General features: G+C 39.5%; 1 protein-coding gene across 1 annotated transcript in view; it reads left to right on the top strand.

Moving 5' to 3' along the window:
* TDRD3 (tudor domain containing 3) overlaps window positions 1–21,123 on the top strand; it is a 110,887-nt gene that overhangs the window by 54,690 nt on the left and 35,074 nt on the right. Inside the window, exons 4-10 of the mRNA XM_064174324.1 lie at window positions 2,712–2,872; window positions 4,876–5,017; window positions 10,263–10,334; window positions 11,256–11,405; window positions 13,257–13,397; window positions 16,061–16,217; window positions 16,542–16,667. Coding sequence (XP_064030394.1) covers window positions 2,712–2,872; window positions 4,876–5,017; window positions 10,263–10,334; window positions 11,256–11,405; window positions 13,257–13,397; window positions 16,061–16,217; window positions 16,542–16,667 — 949 coding nt within the window. The remainder of the gene's footprint in view (window positions 1–2,711; window positions 2,873–4,875; window positions 5,018–10,262; window positions 10,335–11,255; window positions 11,406–13,256; window positions 13,398–16,060; window positions 16,218–16,541; window positions 16,668–21,123) is intronic.

Below are 21,123 nucleotides of genomic sequence, written 5' to 3'. Positions count from 1 at the left end.
ATCACTTCTGTGGCCCTCTTCTCGACCATCTTCATCAGCTTCTTGTCCTTCCTGTATTGAGGGCTCCAGACCTGGATGCCATACTCCAGGTGAGGTCTCAGCAGAGCAAAGTGGCAGAATCATCTCAATCAAGTCTGCTGGCAACACATCTTTTGATGCAGCCCAAGGAGTGATTTGCCTTCTGGGCTGCAAGTGCACACTGTCTGCTCATGTCCAGCTTCTTATCTGTCAGCACCCGCAAGTCTTTTTCCATAGGGCTGCTTTCTGTCAACCTATTTCCTACTCTGTATTGATAGTGAAGATTGTTCCAGTCCAGGTGCAGACCCCCCGACTTGTTCTTGTTGAGGCTCATGAGGTTCACCTGGGCCCACCTCTGCAGCTTGTCCCGGTCCTTCTGCTGTATGGACAGCACCACTCAGCTTGGTGTCATCTGCAAACTTGCTTATGATGCCCTTGATCCCACTGTCTATATTGTTGATAAAAAAACTAAACTGTCCCAGTATGGTCCTCTGAGGGACACCACTTGTCACAGCTCTCCATCTGCACTTCAAGTCATTGAGCACTACCCTCTGGATGCAACCAAATAAATGGGGAGATGGAACCCCAGATGATGCAGAAATTGTCTAATGTATTTTCAAGTAGTGCCATGGGGAGGTATAGGCTTTTTATTAGGAGGAGGTTCTTCCCAGAGAGAGTGATTTGCCATTGGAATGGGCTGCCCACGGAGGTGGTGGAGTCACCGTCCCTGGAGGTGTTCAAGAAAAGCCTGGCTGAGGCACTTAGTGCCATGGTCTAGTTGATTGGACAGGGCTGGGTGCTAGGTTGGACTGGATGATCTTGGAGGTCTCTTCCAACCTGGTTGATTCTGTGATTCTATTCAACATGACTGTACAACATGTTAAAAGTGCTGGTAAAGAAAGTGAAAGCTGCATTTTTATAGTGGGAAGACACAGAACTGTACTAATTTGGATATAACCAGCCTTACTGCTTAGGATGCTTGATAATTTACTGGGTTTGTTGAAAAATACAAAAAAATGAGGGTTTTTTTTCTGTGATATTCAGCACCTGAGTGCTAAAGAGGTTTCAGTTTGACTGACTGATGTAATGTGTAAGGGTACCCATTAAATGTAATTGATTTGATTTTTTTTGTTTGTTACAGTATTTTTTTCCTGTCTTGGTTCTCACAATGACACTTTAGAATGCCACACACAAGGAATAGTGTCTTAGGTCTTCTGGATTCACCTGTAATCCAGTGATGGTTGTCCTTGTTCTGCAAGAAGGTTAACTTTTATTTCTTCTGTCACTGTGTCCTTGTTTTATATGATGAGGGTAAATGAGATACACTTAAACTGGGATATGTGGATGCTTGAAGGTCTTGATTAAGCCTATAAAAAAATTGTTATTTGAGAAAAGAGCATCCTTCCATTCTTGTTTTGCACCTGTTTTCTGAATCAGTTTGTTGTTTTTTGGGTTTTTTTTGTTGAAGAGGCAAATTCTCTTGTCTAAGCTCAACAAATGTACAACTCTGATTTAGTGTACTGCATGCTTGACACTGAAAGAAAACTGTGAGTAGGAATGTGGTGTGTATATAGGAGGATATGCAGAATTTTTAAGTAACCAACTTAGTATAGCAGTGTCTCTTAAGTTTTTTTTTGTTCTGATTGCACCTATTTTTTAAGTAACCAACTTAATATAGCAGTGTCTCTTAAGATTTTTTGGTTCTGATTGCACCTAATTTTTAAGTAACCAACTTAGTATAGCAGTGTCTCTTAAGGTTTTTAGGTTCTGATTGCACCTGATTTTTAAGTAACCAACTTAGTATAGCAGTGTCTCTTAAGGTTTTATGGTTCTGATTGCACCTAATTTTTAAGTAACCAACTTACTATAGCAGTGTCTCTTAAGGTTTTTAGGTTCTGATGGCACCTAATTTTTAAGTAACCAACTTAGTATAGCAGTGTCTCTTAAGGTTTTTAGGTTCTGATGGCACCTAATTTTTAAGTAACCAACTTAGTATAGCAGTGTCTCTTAAGGTTTTTTGGTTCTGATGGCACCTGATTTTTAAGTAACCAACTTAGTATAGCAGTGTCTCTTAAGGTTTTTTTGGTTCTGATTGCACCTAATTTTTAAGTAACCAACTTAGTATAGCAGTGTCTCTTAAGGTTTTTTGGTTCTGATGGCACCTGATTTTTAAGTAACCAACTTAACTATAGCAGTGTCTCTTAAGGTTTTTAGGTTCTGATCGCACCTCTTTTAGAAAAAGCTGTTTCTAGTTATTGTTTACAAAGAATTTGTACTTGAAAGCTACTCTGGGTAAAACAGGATAGTCTTTGAGGCTGTTTCTTGCTTAAGCATACATGGTCAGTGAGACCCTGCACTACAGCATGTGAACTCCTATCCAGATTCCCCAGTATATTGAAAGTGACAACGTTCATGATGTTGCTTGCTTGTTTATCCCCCCCACAACTCTTCTTGTTCACTTCTTTTCCACAGTCAGTATCATGGAGATGTGTGAAGCATTGCAACTGTTTCTCTAAAAAAGCCTGGGTTTTTTATCGTGCTTTAGAACTTGGTGTACATGAATGACAGGAATTGAACATCACTGCACCATCAAATCACACTTTCCTTTACCTTGGGGCATCTCTTTGTGTGTCTGAAGAGTGCAGTGTTTGCTTAATGGTCTTAACAGCTTTGTCTTTGTTTTGCATACCTAGCTGGAAGGGCCGTGTGTCCTGCAAATACAGAAAATACGCAATGTTGCTGCACCAAAGGATAACGAAGAGTCTCAGGCTGCTCCCAGAATGTTACGTTTACAGATGACTGATGGACACACAAGCTGCACAGCTGTAGAATACAGTAGCATGTCAAAAATAAGGTGAAAAACTTTCTTTTCAACGTTTGGGTTTGATACTTACATGCCCTTAAAATATGGGAAGCATCCTTAGTAATATATGAAAAAAAAATGCTCTGCAAACCAGGCTTCTTTCTCGTATTTTACATGTTGAATTTATACATAAAGGGATTCAGTGTATAATATCTTTTGTGCTGAAATGTGTGACAGAAGAAAGTGGATTTTTGCAGCTGTCTTTTGAGGTGGAGCTGACAAAGCTTTTTCAGCATTTTGGTTGTGTGCAAACTTGATCCAAATTCTGAATTTTTAGCTGTAGAAGTTCTTTGACTTGACTTTGATAGCAAAAATGTCACAGGCCTGAGACGCCTAATTTAATGCAACTAGTGCTGCTTTACCATGGATAAGGCTTTAAGTTGAGTAGGATTAGTAAAAAAATTCAGTTAAAAATGAAGGGTAAGAGAGCTAATTGCTGTTGAACATGGGAATTTTTGTGTGTTTGTTTATGAAGGTGTTGAAAATTATCTCTAGTGTTTAGACTCTCAAGTTGTGGTATGCCTCTTTGCTCAAATTCAGGTTACATTGATTTAAAAGAAAAGATCTTCCTCCCTCTCCCTAGATAGGTGCAACACTTGCATACTTCATTTGGAATGTTTTCTTTTACTGGTAAACGGCTCCATTTAAGCTGGAGCCAGCTTGTAGTTTGGAGTGATGTTGTCTTAAAAGGTGGAGCACTTAATGATATTTTAATTTTAGCTGGAAACAGTGGAACTTAGTATATCATATTCCAATGTAAATACGAAGAGAGCAGAAAAGGAGGGCAAACACCTGTGTAAGTAGATTCCAGATCACAGAATAAATAGCAGCCATCAGAAGATGTAATTTGAGACCTTTTTGTTAAAGTCTCAGAGATGTCAGAGAATTCATCACTCAGGTAATGATGTGAGCTTTTCTTCACATATAGCATTGTATGAAAAATTAATTCATGTTGTATGTGACCATTTATAATTGAATTCATAACCTGGAATATTATGCCCTTCCAGTACCTAGTTGTCTTTAGATGAGGTGTTTTTAATGAGTAGGATTTATGCTTGTTCCCCTTTTGCATAACTTACATTTTTTTACTGTATTTTTTTTGTCTATTTTCCTCATCTCTTTCAATAATGAAAATACATTAAGCTTGCTAAGATTAAGGCCACTAGTACATAAATTGGCTGATTGCACTGTGAATGTATCTCACTGTGTGATATAGTTCTGTGATTGCAGCAATGGCTTTAGTGTAGGTTATTTTCTCTCACTTGAAAGCTTGTAACTGCACCCTGTTTCTCGCAGGAAAAATCAGTTTCCAGATTATGCTGTTTGTCATAACTTTCAATTGTGAGTTGGAGATGCATGATGCCTTCATGCATCTGCTTTTGTTTTCCATAGAGTAGATTGACGTGACAAGAAGGGAATGCATCAGAGAGAGAATATCTGTATGTTTTTAAATGATACAGGAATGTAAGAAGCAGCACTAGAAGATGCTTATGTTTTTTGTGTTTATTCTGGTACAGCCCTTACTGTTAGAAGGATACTGCACATATATTTTCTGTACAGTACTGACATCTATTTTTCTCCTAAATAATGCTCAACTATCCTCTATTTAATAACTATAAATACATCTTAGGATGGGGTGCATGTAGGCATTGCAGACAACTGACTTTGAGATATCTTCTATTAGTCTAAACAAATCACATCTTTAGTTTGGTATTGTTGAATTGGATTTTAACCAGACAATTTGCAAACATTTATCTCTGTTAGAATCTAATTTGCCATGTGGCATTTTTCTGTATTGAATGGGAAGTGTTCCAATAAAGCTATTTAAAAGTACTGTGCATATTGAAAGAATTATTGCAAAGGTTTTCCTTGGTAATTTTTGAAATATAAAGTATGACAGTGTTGGAATTACAATAAAAGTAGAGTTTTATAGTTTTGGTGGCAAAATGTTAATAGACATATTTGAAACATTTGCCTTTTGTTTCCACTTCTAGCCTGAATACTCCACCTGGAACAAAAATTAAGCTTTCAGGAATTGTTGAAGTGAGAAATGGATTCTTACTGTTGGATGACAGTAACACGGCAGTTCTTGGAGGTGAAGTGGAGCATCTTATAGAAAAGTGGGAATTACAAAGGGTGAGGTAACACCACTGGAAATGCTTGTCTTCTAGGATATGTATTGCATTTAATGACACCAGTCTTTAATGTGTTGAATATGAATTTTTATGTGATAAGCTTTTAGACCTTTACTGTCCCAATATGTTTAAGGATGCAGCCAAATAGATCTTAAGTAAAATGTTGCAAATGAAGACATGAGGAGTCATCTTTGCACGAGAATTGATTCCTTTCATAGTTTACAGGGATTGAAAACATTGAACATGTTAAGTTCCCCTCAATTCAAGAGAGATGTTGAGGTGCTCGAACGTGTCCAGAGAAGGGCGACAAAGCTGGTGTAAGGCCTAGAACACAAACCCTATGAGGAGAGGCTGAGGGAGCTGGGGGTGTTTAGCCTGGAGAAGAGGAGGCTCAGGGGGGACCTTATTGCTGTCTACAACTACATGAAGGGAGGTTGTAGCCAGGTGGGGGTTGGTCTCTTCTTCCAGGCAACCAGCAATAGAACAAGGGGACACAATCTCAAGTTGTGCCAGGGAAAGTCTAGGCTGGATGTTGTTAGGAAGTTGTTGGCAGAGAGAGTGATTGGCATTGGAATGGGCTGCCCAGGGAGGTGGTGGAGTCACCATCCCTGGAGGTGTTCAAGAAAAGCCTGGCTGAGGCACTTGGTGCCATGGTCTGGTTGACTGGCTAGGGCTGGGGGATAGGTTGGACTGGATGATCTTTGAGGTTTCTTCCAACCTGGTTGATTCTGTGATTCTAAGTTCACTGAGTGCAGTCATGAGTGGTTGCTTTCCTAAATCCTGTGGTTGGTACCAAAATATTACTATATGATGCCTTTTACCATCTACAGACCATGTATTTTTGAGGCAAAAATTACAGTAAGTGTGCAAAAAACATGGGAATTGGTAACCTGGAATATGACTTTTATATTACAGAGTTCATCAATGACTTGGGTAAATTTGCCATTTAGAAACACAAAGTGGGGGTTTTAAAAATCTTTCAACCAGTCTTAAATATTTCTAAGCCCTTTTACTCTGTTTTAACCTGATTCCTGCCCCAACAGAACAAAAGTTGCTACAGGAAGGCTTTTACATATATTTCCTCACATAAGAATTGAAGTTGTGTCCCTGCTGTCAGCAGTCCCAGACTCTTGGCAGGTCGTTCCTACTACCACCACGTGCATGTCCCTATTTTTGCATCCATGTTTCTGAAACAGTAGCTGCTTATGAACATGATGGTCATTTCTGCTGATGCTGATACTGAAAATAGTCTTTAGAAAACGCTCCCAATTTTAACTGAAGCTGCCTATTTGATTAAAAAGAATGTTCTGGGCCCAACAGTGTAAACCTCCCATCTTATTGTTTGGTTTTTTTTTTACATTTAGTATAAAGCATTCTGAGTTAAACTGCTGTTAAAAATTGATGGGGATGGAAGAGAGCTGCATAGAACTTGTATTCTTAATGCCATCTAATTTGTAAGAGAAGGGTCAATAGGATTGGTTAGCTTTCTTGATGATATTTTGGACAATCTGTTCTCATTTTTTTTCTGTCTGGTTTTCAACAAATAATTGTTGCTTTCTAAATACTGACTCGTTTTGAGGTCAGTGTGAGGAAGTAACTCCAAACAAACTATTCAGTAGCCATTGCTGACCACAGCAACTTACCCATTTGTCAGCCGCTTTCATTGGCTTTATGCAATACATTTAAAAGAAAACATTTACTGATTTACTCTGGTAAGATAAAGTGCTTATTGCCATCCATTCAGTTCTCTGATTCTGTCTTGCAGCTTTGCCAGAGTATTGTTTTCTTTTTCTCTTTGACCAGCTAGTACTACGTGGTCAGATTCCCAGAATAAGTGTGACCATGTCAGAGAAGCTGTGGGTAACAAGAAAACAGTTGGACAGGTGAACTATGACCACTGGAAATTGTAGTTTGAGTTCTGTATCTGGACTGACAGCTAGACAGATAGGGCTCAAGTCTATAGAAGCTGGATGCTACTTTGATAGCAGTTTCCTCATGTACTTGATATTTCTGTCCTGTTCAGAAAGCTTTACAGAAGAGAATAGTTGACAAATAAGCAAGATTGTCAACTCTGAAAGATATCTGAGCAGGGACATGGTCACTGCATGTCTGATCTTGCCACTAAGCTGTAAGTTAAATGCTGGACTGTTGTGTAAGACAGAACTCTTTTATGCTTTATGTTCTATGACTGTTTCAAAGAACTTGTTTTGAAGTCAATTGTTTGTTTTTTTTTCCTTTCTCCCACAGTGTCTGGGAGGCTTCTTGAGTAGATGATAAAATAAATTGCTTTTTTACTTACTAAAAACAGTGCTATTAAGTGAAATACTACTATACTACTGCAGAACTTTATAACTGAATTTGTTTGTCCAGTCTTAAATCATTGCCTTTGCATCTACAAGTCCTCTTCTAGTTGTATAGTTACATTACTGTTCTGTTCCATTCAGAACAGTGTTTCAAATTGCTTTCAGGGCGGAATCGTGTTTCAGTAATGAAAGACTCATGCTCCAAATGTAGTGTATGTGGAGTGAGTGCTGCATGTGGATCAAATGTATTCCTTGCAGCATTGAGTTTTATCATAACCTAGTTCTTGCCTAGAAAATTCATTTTTTAGAAGCAGCAGTAAATGAGGAGTAAATGCCAATGTTACTATGTGATCTTTTCAGAAATTTAAGATGATGTATCATGGACTTCAGGTGAGAATACAGTTCCAGATAATTATTGCTTCATAGTGTTCCTAGTGCTCTAGTGGCGATTGGCATTTTAAGCAGAGGATCAGTGCTGGTGAGATATTGCTGGTACTCTTCTTATGAAGGAATCACACTTTGTATTGCTGTTAAGCAAAGTATCAGAGAAAAAGTGGAGCAAATTTTGCTGAGGTGGGAAGTGAGGCCCTTATATTTTAAAACAGAATCTATCCAGTTACAGATTATCTAAAAGTAAAGTTCTCTGGTATACTTATCAGTTTTTCTGTTTTGGTGAAGACAGCTGGACTCCTGAAGTGGCAGATGGAGGCAGGGACCAGTATAGTCCCCCTCTAAATCATGAGGAAGAAGAGACCTGCTGAGACACTTGGATTCTCACAAGTCCATGGGACTGCATTGGATCCATCCTAGGGTACTGAGAGAGCTGGCAGCTGAGCTGGCCAAGCCACTCTCCATCATTTATCAACAGTGCTGGCTCACTGGAGAGGTCCCCGAGGACTGGAAGCTGGCCAATGTGATACCCATCCACAAAAAGGGTTGAAAGGAGGAGCCAGAAAACTATAGACCTGTCAGCCTGACCTCAGTGCCAGGGGAGATATCTAAAGGGTCTTCAAGAAAAGACTGGATGAGGCACTTAGTGCCGTGGTCTAGTTGATTGGATAGGGCTGGGTGATAGGTTGGACTGGATGATCTTGGAGGTCTCTTTCAACCTGGTTGATTCTATGATGCTAAATATTGAAGCTACCTGATGGAAAAAGAGAGTAGTTCTGTGTAAACTTTCAATTCATACTAGAAAGAAGGGTAAGTGTAGAATAGTGCATAATATCTAGGAGCTTGGTCTCATATTGTGAGCCTTTGTTTCTTAAAATTATTTCCTAGGGAATTTCTTATGTCACAATTCAAATACAGCAGAAAGGGTAACAAAAGGTAAAAGATCTGTTTGCGTGAACTGAAACTTCACTTGCAAAGCAGCTCTCGCTTCTAGGTGGTCAGTACTGCCTGACAAGAAAATGTCAAAGCTGCTGTTTACCATTAGGTGGAGTTCTTTCATTCTGCATAACAATTTGTGCAAAAACCTCCGTTGTATCCCTCTAGCTAAGTGTTAGTAATTATGCCATCAGTTTGAAGTGCATTTTGCTGTTTATCAAATTAAATGTTTGAGCAGTGGTTTGTAATAGTCTTGACCTTGTATGTGTTTCCTTGATTAAAAAAACCCCAAAACAAAACCCAAGCAAAAAAAAAAAAGTGTAACCTTAACCATGTTCTTCTTGATTACAGGACTGGAGAAATTGACTGTGACCAAATGCTCAAGTTCTTGTGCTATAATTTAGACATAATAATTTGATTCAGTGCTGATGTTCATTTCTGAATTGCCTATATTTCTCTAGATCCAAAAAGCAACAAAATAAGCCTAGGATTTATTTGGCCTAGAATGTCTGCACTGGAAAGGGAAGTGGCTTGGTAATGGAGTCACTGATATACTGTACTGCTCCTTGTGCCTTGTTCAGTCACTGGACACAATAAAAAAAGAGCTTGGGTCTGTCTTCTCTAGTCTCCCTTCAGGTAGATGTATAAGATTCCCCTGCTGTCTTCTCTAGTCTCCCTTCAGGTAGATGTATAAGATTCCCCTGAACCTTACCTTCTCTAGGCTGAATTGGTGCAGTTGTCTTTTAAATATTCTCAAACTATGCCTTTATAGCATCTAGTAGCAGCAGGTTCATTGGATGCTATCTAAAGGAATATCTACTGCCTTTTTATGTGCTGCTTTTATTTTATCTGTAGATTTGGGTATCTAACTTAATTTCCTGCATTTGCTCTATGTGTAGCTTTCATGAATTTGCATGATTTTCTTCATCTGCTTACCCTTCATCCAACCTTTTCCTTAAGTGCACCAGGATTTAAAGAATATAATTATTTTTTAATGTAATTTATCTTGCAAGTCTCATATACTGTCTGAAAGGGAGACATTTATGATATGTGGTTTCTATTTGCCATGTATGTGATGGTTTGGATGTTAACTGCACCCTCATACTTCATAAATCACCCAGACTAGACTCAGCCAGCTCTGGAAATGTGAATGGAGCTTATTATTTACAGCTTAGCAGAATATACAAGCAGATATTTACAGTATATACATTTATATACAGAAATATACAAGGTAATACAGAAACACAACTCCCCTCCCAGAAACCTGAGTACCTAGGAGGGGCTCTCAACCACCCCTTCACCTTCCCCCTACCCTTCTCAACTTTGCCCCAGTCCCAAGGAATAATGGAGGTTCAGCCAGGGGGTTAGGAAGCAAAGTGGATTTTCAGAGAGACAGCAGAGAGGCTAGAGAGACACGCAGCTCAGAGCTCCCAAGCAGAAGAAGAAATGCCTTATCTATGTTTGGAGTCTTGTCCTTACACATTTGAGCAACCCTATGAGTGAAGTAGACATCACCCTGTTTCTCTTTCATAGCCTGTGATCTAATCCTCCTCACCAGAACATTCTAGCTAGCTTCAAACTAGCACAATGTATTAATCAACAATTTTCTTTTTACAGAGTTTAGCAAAACACAATAGGAGCAACATTGGAACGGAAGGTGGTCCTCCCCCTTTTGTACCTTTTGGACAGGTATAGTATATAGTACACTTTTCTTTGTCATGCTGTTAAAAAATCTGTATGATAATGCAGGGACCTGATCCTAGCTAGGTAAAGGTTATTAAGCCACCTTAGAGTATGATGACTTAGATTTGGAAAAGTGTGCCTGTTTGAAACCAACCAAACAAAAGCAACAAGAAGAAACTCCTAACAACCAAACTAAAACAAAACCCATGAAAAACTCCCAAAATTATGTTGATCCTTGTGGGAGGATTTCTTGCTAACAGGACATGAATTGATAAGCAGCTCACTGCATAAGTGTCCTACTCAGAGGCAGGAAACCAGGCGGTGGGTGGCACTCCCCACATGCAGCTGCATGGTAGAGCCTGCCAGCTGCAGGGGACAGACTTTACAGGCTGTTGATATAGATTAACCTATCTGTACCTCACACATAACCCTGGACCAATCTGTACTTTTCACATGTACCAATCTCAAACTGAGTTAGTTATGTGCACCTCTTCCAAGTAGCATATAAGCCACTGTATCACCTCAATAAAGGGTACTGTACTGCTTGCAGCTGACTCGGACTGAGTCGTCTCCTCAGTACCCTGATCCCACCTCCACTGTCTTCCCGCAACCCTAGATCCTGTCACTTTGTTATGACAATTAATGTATTGCTTTCTCCAAGTTTCAAGCTTAACATTTTATTTAGTATGTGGAGCCTTTGATTCTTCTGGTCTGATATTGCAGGAGCTAACATAGCCCCTTTTTAGATGTCAAAGGTAGTTTCTAGTGGACCCGAGGAGAGTACTCCCAGTGAAGACATCTAGATGTTGTAGGTGTACAGTTTTGCAGTCACATAACTTGTGCTTCTCTAATAAAAGAATACTTTTTTTTTTTTTCCCAATGAGAATATGCAGAAGAGTTAATGAAAACTTCCTTTTGAACTTTCAGAAATGTGGGTCTCACGTGCAAGTGGACAGCAGAGAGCTCGATCGCAGAAAGACTCTGCAAGTGACAAATACTGTAAAAACTGTTGTGGACAATGATGAGTTTGAAAAACAGCGAACAGCTGCTATTGCAGAAGTGGCAAAGAGCAAAGAGGTTGGCATGCATTTGTTACAGCATTTTGCTTACTGTGATTGATGGGGTTCAATAGCTCCAAGTGCAGGGTGCTGCACTTTGGCTACAACAACCCCATGGAGAGATACAGGCTAGGGTCAGAGTGGCTGGAGAGCAGCCAGACAGAGAGAGATCTGGGGGTACTGATTGATACCCGCCTGAACATGAACCAGCAGTGTGCCCAGGTGGCCAAGAGAGCCAGTGGCATCCTGGCCTGCATCAGGAATGGTGTGGTCAGCAGGAGCAGGGAGGTCATTCTGCCCCTGGACTCTGCACTGATTAGACCACACCTTGAGTCCTGTGTCCAGTTCTGGGCCCCCCAGTTTAGGAGGGACATTGAGATGCTTGAGCGTGTCCAGAGAAGGGTGACGAGGCTGGTGAGAGGCCTTGAGCACAGCCCTACGAGGAGAGGTTGAGGGAGCTGGGGTTGTTTAGCCTGGAGAAGAGGAGGCTCAGGGGGGACCTCATTGCTGTCTACAACTACCTGAGGAGAGGTTGTAGCCAGGAGGAGGTTGCTCTCTTCTCAGGTGGCCAGCACCAGAACGAGAGGACACAGCCTCAGGCTGCACCAGGGGAGATATAGGCTTGAGGTGAGGAGAAAGTTCTTCACTGAGAGAGTCATTGGACACTGGAATGAGCTGCCCGGGGAGGTGGTGGAGTCGCCGTCCCTGGGGCTGTTCAAGGCAGGATTGGACGTGGCACTTGGTGCCATGGTCTAGCCCTTAGCTCTGTGGTAAAGGGTTGGACTTGATGATCTATGAGGTCTCTTCCAACCCTGATGATACTGTGGGAAAAAAAAAAAAATCTTTTCTTGTTAAGTAGTTCTTAAATGACAAATGCTTTCTGATGTTTGCCTGCTTACAATTCTACTTATGTTTGTTTAAAAAGATGTGTCATAAATAGAGTCCTTTTGGATTGATGGGTACATTATTACTTTAATAAAGCTAATAGGTGTAGTGTGTTGTTGTAGATACTATTTTGATTTGATACCACAATTAAAAATGTGAGGTTTACAATTTAGTGTGATGGTTTGGGTGTTCCTCACCCCCCCCCCCCCACACTTTAGAAGTTACCCAGACTAGATTCAGCTGGCTCTCAACCACCCCTACACATTCCACCTGCCCCTCTCAACCTTACCTCAGTCCTAAAGAAGGATAGAGGTTCAGCCAAGAGGTTAAGAAGCAAAGGTGAGTGGAAGGTGAGGTTAGGGAGATGTAGCTCAGTCAGAAGCCCAAGGCAGAGTGAGTGAAAAATGATGAGAGTGTTATCTAATGTTTTCATTTCTCCTTCCCAGACTCCTTTGCAAGACTCTGAGGGAAGCAGACATCACCATTATTTTCCTTTCACAGCCTATAATCTAGTTCTTCTCACCAAAACATTCTAGCTAGGCTCAAACTAGCACATTTAGCTAATGAGATTTGAGTAGTAAATGCAGATTATGGGCTTTCATCTGTTGCTTTCTGTTCTCAGAACCCTGTGACTTCCTGTGTTCCGTCTGAGAGAATAGCTAGGAAGTTCACTTCTAAAGTGTCAAGTTTTTATGTTCTCCCATGGCTTCCATTTTAGTTTATTTTTCAACTCTGCTTAGTAGATTATCATAAACTAGAATTATATACACTTTTTACAGCCTCATTTGGACATAGGAAAAAAATACCTAATAAATTTCTCTTTTATGCGTGTGTAAATTAGTGCTTTATTTGTTGATCTGCGTAGCATAATCATAAAAAAACTACATCTGCATCAGATTTTCTGCACTTTCTGTACTAGCTTAATGCTAAGGCTTATTTCCATAAGCCCTGCTTGCTGAAATGTTATCTTTGTGTTTATTTAAAGACCAAGACATTTGGAGGAGGTGGTGGTAGTAGCAGAAGTAATCTCAGTGTGAGTGCTGGAGGGAATCGGAACAGGGAGCTGTTCCAGAAAGAGAAGATAACAAAACCTGAGGGAAAGAATGAAGGTGTCTACCGGGAACTGGTAAGGTGGAAGACTTAAATGAAACCTTAAATGTGTACTATTACAAACCAAAGCAAGCAACCAAACAAAGGAAACATTTAAAGTAACAAAAAGTGAAGAAACAAAAGACCTTGAGGAATAACGACTTTCTTGAAACTTATTTTGAAGTCTAGTTGATCTACTTAGGGTACTGTTTTTACCTTACTGAGTTAGCTGTGAGTTTCAATGTAATTTTAAGTGGAAAAAAAAATCAAAGTAATGAATCTCATTGAATGAAGTTTTTAATCTAGTTTTCACAAAAGAAAAGCTGTAGTATATGTGATGTAGGACATAACAGTATAGTATTATTTTCTTCTTTAAGTGAACCTAAAGATAGTGAACAGTACTGGTCCCAGTGTGGACCCCTGGGGGACATCACTTGTTACCAGTCTTCATTTGGACATTGAGCCATTATCTACTACACTCTGGATGCAGCTGTCCAACCAATTCATTGTCCACCTATTCAATCCATACCTACCCAATGTAGAAAGAAGGATGCTGTAGGGGGATCATGTCAAAGGTCTTGCAGAAGTCCAAATAGATGACATATGTATTTTTTTCTTGTCCACTGATGCAGTCACTGCATCACAGAGGGCTACTAGGTGGTGTTTGGGATCACTGCATTGAGTTTTTCTAAGATGAGCAGTCATCAAAGTTTCTGTTTTGATTGCTCCAGCAAATTAGATGTTTATAGTAGAGAAAGTATTTGTCACAAAGGACAGCTCTGGAGAGCAGTCTCCAAGTGTGCAGTAACAATTAATGATTCTTCAGTGATAAAAGCAGACTGAAAGAAGCCTCACAACAAAGTAACTCAGTAAACCAGTATCAAAATATTCATTAGCTTATAAATATCACTTATTGTTGAATATTTTTCACCTTATTTACTTTTACCAAAGGTTAAGCAATGAGAAGAAAAAATGGTTCAAGAACAGTAAATATCTGTTACAATTTTGTTTGCATAATATGTCATCATTCTGCAGCAAGGGGAGCCTTCAGAAATGTCAGTACAGAACTGTAGAAACACAGGTTGAAAGGACCTCAAGAGGTCATTTAGCCCTCTAACCAGTGTAGAACCTCTGTTCTGCCTTGCCATTCTTGACAGCTGTGTCTTGATGTAGATAGCATTAAAAACATCCCAACAAAGCATCACACAAAAATGCCAATAACACCCCCTGCCCTAAAATGTAAGACATCATTTAAAGCATTTTTGTTTGTTTTTTTTTCATCTATGATCTGCAAGGAATTTTTTCTATATTGCACTGTAAAATGTAAGAACTTCCAACTTACTGAAACACATTATTTTGCCAGTTAACATAATTAGGTGCTGTTTAAAAGCAGCAAATGTGACCCACTAGGCTTATATAGAAAACCTTCTGCAGTTATAAGTGATGATTTTTGGATCTTAAAGCAATGGGTAATGTTATTGGAATTGTGACATCACATAGGTTAGATTGTTGACTTGGCCTAAGAAACAGTGAAGTTTTTTAGTCTATCTGGTGTGTTGCCTTCCAAGAAAATAGGAGGACTGCACATTTACCTATGAAACAAGTAACAGAAGTAATTTTCCCTTTTATTTGTAGACAGTAAATTTCAGACATCAGCCACTATCCTCTTAATTGCCCTTATGCAATTTTCTTTGCTTTTCCACTTTTATGTAGGAGAAGCCAAATTTGTGCTATGTAAAGTTTAAAGGAGAGTTCTTGGCATCCAAAGACGCTCCATACAGTTGAGAATAAGAACCTGTATTTTTGTGGAAGTAAATTGTTTGTATTTCTTCCTTTCAAAATGGCTATCAAATAGTTATGCTTTATATTATTATTATTTTGAGAGATCCTTTTTAGTTTTTATCTCAGAGAAAGTATGTTACAGTCTGTCATAGAATCAACCAGGTTGGAGGAGACCTCCAAGATCATCCAGTCCAACCAGCACCTAACCCTGGCCAATCAACTACACCATGGCATGAAGTGCCTCATCCATTTTTTTTCTGTCATATTATTCTATTTCAGTCTACAGTGGAAGAAGAGGTAGGCTAGGGGAATTTGGGCTTCAAGCCACATAATGTTAGATCTGAAAAATGATGAATTAAATCAATTAAGTGAATTAAGAGGCTAGCCAGGGTGGGGGGTGGCCTCTTCTGCCAGGCAACCAGCAATAGAACAAGGGGACACAGTCTCAAGTTGTGCTGGGGGAGATCTTGGCTGGATGTTAGGAGGAAGTTCTTCCCAGAGAGAGTGATTTGCCATTGGAATGGGCTGCCCGGGGAGGTGGTGCAGTCACCGTCCCTGGAGGTGTTCAAGAAGAGACTGGCTGAGGCACTTAGTGCCATGGTCTAGTTGACTGGCTAGGGCTGGGTGCTAGGTTGGCCTGCATGATCATGGAGGTCTCTTCCAACCTGGTTGATTCTATGATTCTATGATCATCATCACTGTTGTCATATTTTTAAAAGCCTACCGGCCAATTGTGTGGATGTAAGAGAGATCTTACATGAAAATTTTATGTTAAAAACATCTGAACTATTTATCATCAATAAAATATGAAATAGTCTTTCTATTAAAAATTAATGGAAAATTGAAGTAAATTCTGGTGTTTTTTATAGAGTCTCTGTGGTATCTTCTGATTAGGTCTGCATGTACCTTTTATTTCAGGTTGATGAAAAGGCTCTAAAACACATAACAGAGATGGGTTTCAGCAAAGAAGCAGCAAGACAGGCACTTATGGATAACAGCAACAGCCTAGAGGCAGCATTAAATTTTCTCCTTAACAGCAGTAAACAAAAACCCATTCAGGGACCACCACCTAGAGGTAAAACCTGCAAAGAAATGTTTTAAAACAGTGTGTATGAGCAAAGGATTTTTTTTTTGGTGGTTTAATAGAATTACAGAAGGATGTATGTGCATGTTTCTTTACTGCAAGCTAGAATACATTGCAAATCTGAAAGCAAATAATTCATGTCAAATGGTTTCTTTTTAAGTTGTGGATTTGAATATCTGTATCTATTTTGTCCATTAATTGCAGTTTCTATTTGATTAAAAAAAAAAAAAGCCAACATGTTAAAAATCAGATTAAAAACTGTGGACATTAAAAAAAATACTTTGCACTTAGAGAAACAACTTTTGATGTTTACAGGTAAAGGGAAAGGCCGAGGCCGAATAAGACCTGAAGATGAAGAAGAGCTGGGAAACGCCAGACCGTCTGCACCAAGCACACTGTTTGATTTCTTGGAATCCAAAATGGGTACTCTAACAGTGGAGGGTAAGTTACTGAAGTTAATGTATCTGGAACCAATGCTGGATATTTTCGGTGTCATTGCTTTCCCGAACTTCATCATTTAAAAGGTTGTTCCTAGGGCTTCCTCCACAGTCACCCTCCCCAAGAAGTACTATAAAGCTGTTCCTGTCTTCTGAAGAGGGGGCCAATAAATCACACTGGCATGGTGTATGCTTCTGTTGTGACTACAGAACAGCTTAGGGTCTTTGTCTCAAGTCTAGATATCTAAAAGTCAATAATTTTCAAATAAGGTGATATAAATCCCATTTCTTTTATCTAATTTGATAAGGACTTCTGCAACTCCAGTGGTCTTCCATGTAATTGAGGAGGTAATAAAGAAAGAGAAGCTATAACCACAGTCTTTTCTCATTTATAAAGAGCATATTTTGTGTGCTGCTCAGGAATCATCCTAAGTTTAATAGTTTTGTATTCCCTCCAAAAAAACTGGCTGCTGTAAAATATTACACAAATATTTTCTCCTATGTTTCTTGTTTAATAACTAAAAGAACTGAGGTGAAGATGGAGTTTTAGAATAAAAGAAAGCCAAGTAATCAGTGCAAAAGCTTTATGATTTTTCTTTAATGCCTTTTAGTTACTTCTCTTTCTTGAGATGTATGACAGTGTGGCCTATGCACTAGAATGTCTGTTTAGGTCTAAATTGTTCAGTACCTTGGAAGTTTTAACAAGACAGATGCATTATAAAGAGGAAATTCCACATGCTTGGAGTCTCTAGAGGGTGCTGTAGTATTAAAGTAAAACTAACAGTAAGCTCAGTAATAAACAGATAACTTTTTTCTTTTGATTATGGCTTTGGTAGCGTTTCAGTGGCCAGCATAAAATGAAAATACCTACTTCCAATATTTAACATGAAAGTAATCATAGAATCAACCAGGTTGGAAGAGACCTCCAAGATCATCCAGTCCAACCTATCACCCAGCCCTGTTCAATCAACTAGACCATGGCACTAAGTGCCTCATGCAGTCTTTTCTTGAAGACCCCCAGGGACGGTGCCTCCACCACCTCCCTGGGCAGCCCATTCCAATGGGAAATCACTGTTTCTGTGAAGAACTTCTTCCTAACATCCAGCCTACACCTACCCTGGCACAACTTGAGACTGTGTCCCCTTGTTCTATTGCTGGTTACCTGGGAGAAGAGGCCACCTCCCAACTGGCTACAACCTCCCTTCAGGTAGTTGTAGACAGTAATAAGATCACCCCTGAGCCTCCTCTTCTCCAGGCTAAACAGGCCCAGCTCCCTCAACCTCTCCTCATAGGATTTGTGCTCCAGGCCCCTCACCAGCTTTGTTGGCCTTCTCTGGACATGTTCCAGCACCTCAACATCCTTCTTGAATTGAGGGGCCCAGAACTGGACACAGTACTCAAGGTGTGGCCTGACCAGTGCTGAGTACAGGGGAAGAATAACCTCCCTCATCCTACTGGCCACACTGTTCCTGATGCAGGCCAGGATGCCATTGGCTCTCTTGGCCACCTGGGCACACTGCTGCCTCATCTTCAGCTTACTGTCTGTCAGTACCCCCAGGTCCCTTTCTTCCTGGCTGCTCTCCAGCCACTCAGTCCCCAGCCTGTAGCACTGCTTGGGGTTGTTGTGGCCAAAGTGCAGAACCCTGCACTTGGCCTTGTTAAATCTCATCCCATTGGCCTCTGCCCACCTATCCAGCCTGTCCAGGTCCCTCTGCAGAGCTCTCCTACCTTCCAACAGATCAACACCTGCTCCTAGCTTGGTGTCATCTGCAAACTTAATGATGCTGGACTCAATCTCCTCGTCCAGGTCATCAATAAAGATATTGAACAGGACTGGGCCCAGCACTGATCCTTGGGAAAATGTATTTTTTCCTCCCTACAAAATGACACTTGTCATTATTGATATAGAAAAGGTCATAGTAGCTTCTGTGAACTCTTGGCTATTTTTTGCTATTTTAATAAATGAGTGTATTTAAGGGATGACCTCATTTATATGTGATAACTACTTTTTTCACTTAGATTCCCAAGTAGTTCTCTGTTAGCTGTGAAAATGGAATTTTCCTCTGTGTATTTTCATAGGATTTGGGAAATTGAAAAAAAAAAAAAAGGAAAAAGAGAAAAACAAGCTTGTAGTCAATGAAAATGACCAGGTTGCCCTGTTGAGAAAAGTTTGAGTGGCTTGAATGCCAGTAGGCACCTGCAGTAGTGGTAGAACCATCCCCATCACTCCGATTTCCTGAGTAAGAGATCTTTTGTTGAATGCATTATTTTGGTTTGTAGCTTGTATTTATGAAGAATGTGGAAATACCCATCCTTTCTTGTGCTAGCATGAATATAATGCTAGTTGTGTTTGAGTGCCATTGAATTAGAAATGAAAACATGAAGCCAGGTGGATTCAGTCAGTGTAAACACAATTTTTCTTTGAGCACTATTAGGACTATCTCTGTTCCATTAAATGCATGCCATATTTTCTTTTCAAGACTTTTGTTAGATCTTTAGTAGCTTTCAAACTGCACACTTACAGTTTCTACTTGCTTAAACAGTGCAGCATTTTTGCATGTTAGAGTATGTTTTGCAACCTGTAGCAGCCAAAGGTCAGAGCATTCAGGTGGAAGGAAACACAGCAGTCTAAAAAATTGTGTCTTGGAACTGTACAGAGGATGCATTTATAAAACTTGCCTCAGCAGATGAGTTCAGGACTTAGGGAACCTGCTAGCAGACCAACAGGTCTCTTGCTGCTGCTGGTAGGATTAAATGGATTGTAAGCTGGTTCACTAAACACTATTACTGTGATGTGCTAAGGTTCAACTATGAACAGAAATGCATTTACTTTAAGCTATCGCATTTATTAGTTCATTGATGGCAAATACTCTCTTTTTGCTGTACCTATGCTGGGGCTCATAACAACAGTGTCTTTTTTGACCTGCAGAATAAGTGATTTTTAAGTAGCTGATTACTGTTTTATATTTCAGTTGATCTGAGTTCTTACAGAAACCATTCATAGAAAGCAAACCAAAAAGTTAGAGTGGAGTTCCTTTTCTTATAGATGTGTTTCATAATTTGCTAATGACTAGAAGCAAACATGAGCTTATGGTTTTCTTCATGGGACACAGTGAGTTGTATATCAAACTTTGTGAATCTTCACTGTATTTGTCAGAAAATAACATTTGAAAAGGAAATACTTTTCAAATACACAAGAATTCTGCACTAGTTAATCAATTTTGTAAGCTACTCAGGTAATGAGTATAATCACATTTTCAAAAGCATGTGTAGAGAATTATGCCTGCAATTACATCTCTTGGCAATTCATTTTACTTACCAAAGATGAGTTAGATTTTTACAGTGAACGAACATGAGAACAGTGGCAGTGTTTTTCCTCTATTAATGACACTGATTTTTCTTTTGGAGAAGTTTTGTGCTTATGTTGAGAAAAGGCTTTTATATTTGACTGAAAGACATGGGAAGAAAGAAGAATAGAAATAATCCCTGTGGGTTGTATGCTTCTTTTATTGTCAGTAATTCTATAATAAGTAATGGTAGTTTACCAAGAATTGTGAAATGCTGCTTTTAAAATCATGTTACTTACTGATTGATAGTGCTCACTTAGGGGAACTTCTATGGTACATTTGGTTTAGTACATAGAATCATAGAATCAACCAGGTTGGAAGAGACCTCCAAGATCATCCAGTCCAACCTATCACCCAGCCCTAACCAATCAACTAAGTGCCTCATGCAGTCTTTTCTTGAAGACCCCCAGGGACGGTGCCTCCACCACCTCCCTGGGCAGCCCATTCCAATGGGAAATCACTCTCTCTGTGAAGAACTTCTTCCTAATATCCATATATGTAGTTTGATAAAACATAGGCTTATGTGAGGGGCAAAAAACGTCAGCATATATTTAAATTGATCTTTGATATTGTGTTTTAAAGCTAAATATGGTTAATTTTGTGTATTTTTTCCCCTCTTAAAATAATTAAAAAATGGCATAGAAGGAAAAAAACATCATTCTGTGAAAACTTGGTGAAGGCTTTGTACTCCTTCAGTTGCCAAAAGGCCTGGCGTGTTTCCTAACGTGACACACAGGAGTTTTGGTGTTCTGGGTTTTGATGTTGGGTGTTTAGCATTGTCAATATGCAGTCTGGTGTACTATTCCCAAGTGATGCTCTTTTGGAAGAAACTTTTAAAGTGTTCTGATTTTTTTACTTAAGAAAAATGTTTTGTGCTCCTTTCTCTTTCTGAAGTAACATTCTCTTTCTGAAGTAATGGTAGCATGTGTTCTTGTGCTTTCTGTTACTATGAAATCAATGGGCTTTAAAGTAGTTGCAGATTTTGTTACTTTTTGTTTTTGTTGCAGAATGTGTCTAGCCCAGAGGATTGTGCCTCTGTTTCTGGGCCAGGTTTTACTTTTATCTGAACAGAGTCTGCTTCAAATGGATTTTTTTTTCAGAAAGTACATAGGC

This window comes from Pogoniulus pusillus, chromosome 3, assembly GCF_015220805.1.
Source record: "Pogoniulus pusillus isolate bPogPus1 chromosome 3, bPogPus1.pri, whole genome shotgun sequence".
Lineage (NCBI taxonomy): Eukaryota > Metazoa > Chordata > Aves > Piciformes > Lybiidae > Pogoniulus > Pogoniulus pusillus.
This window is presented reverse-complemented; position numbering and strand designations above follow the sequence as displayed.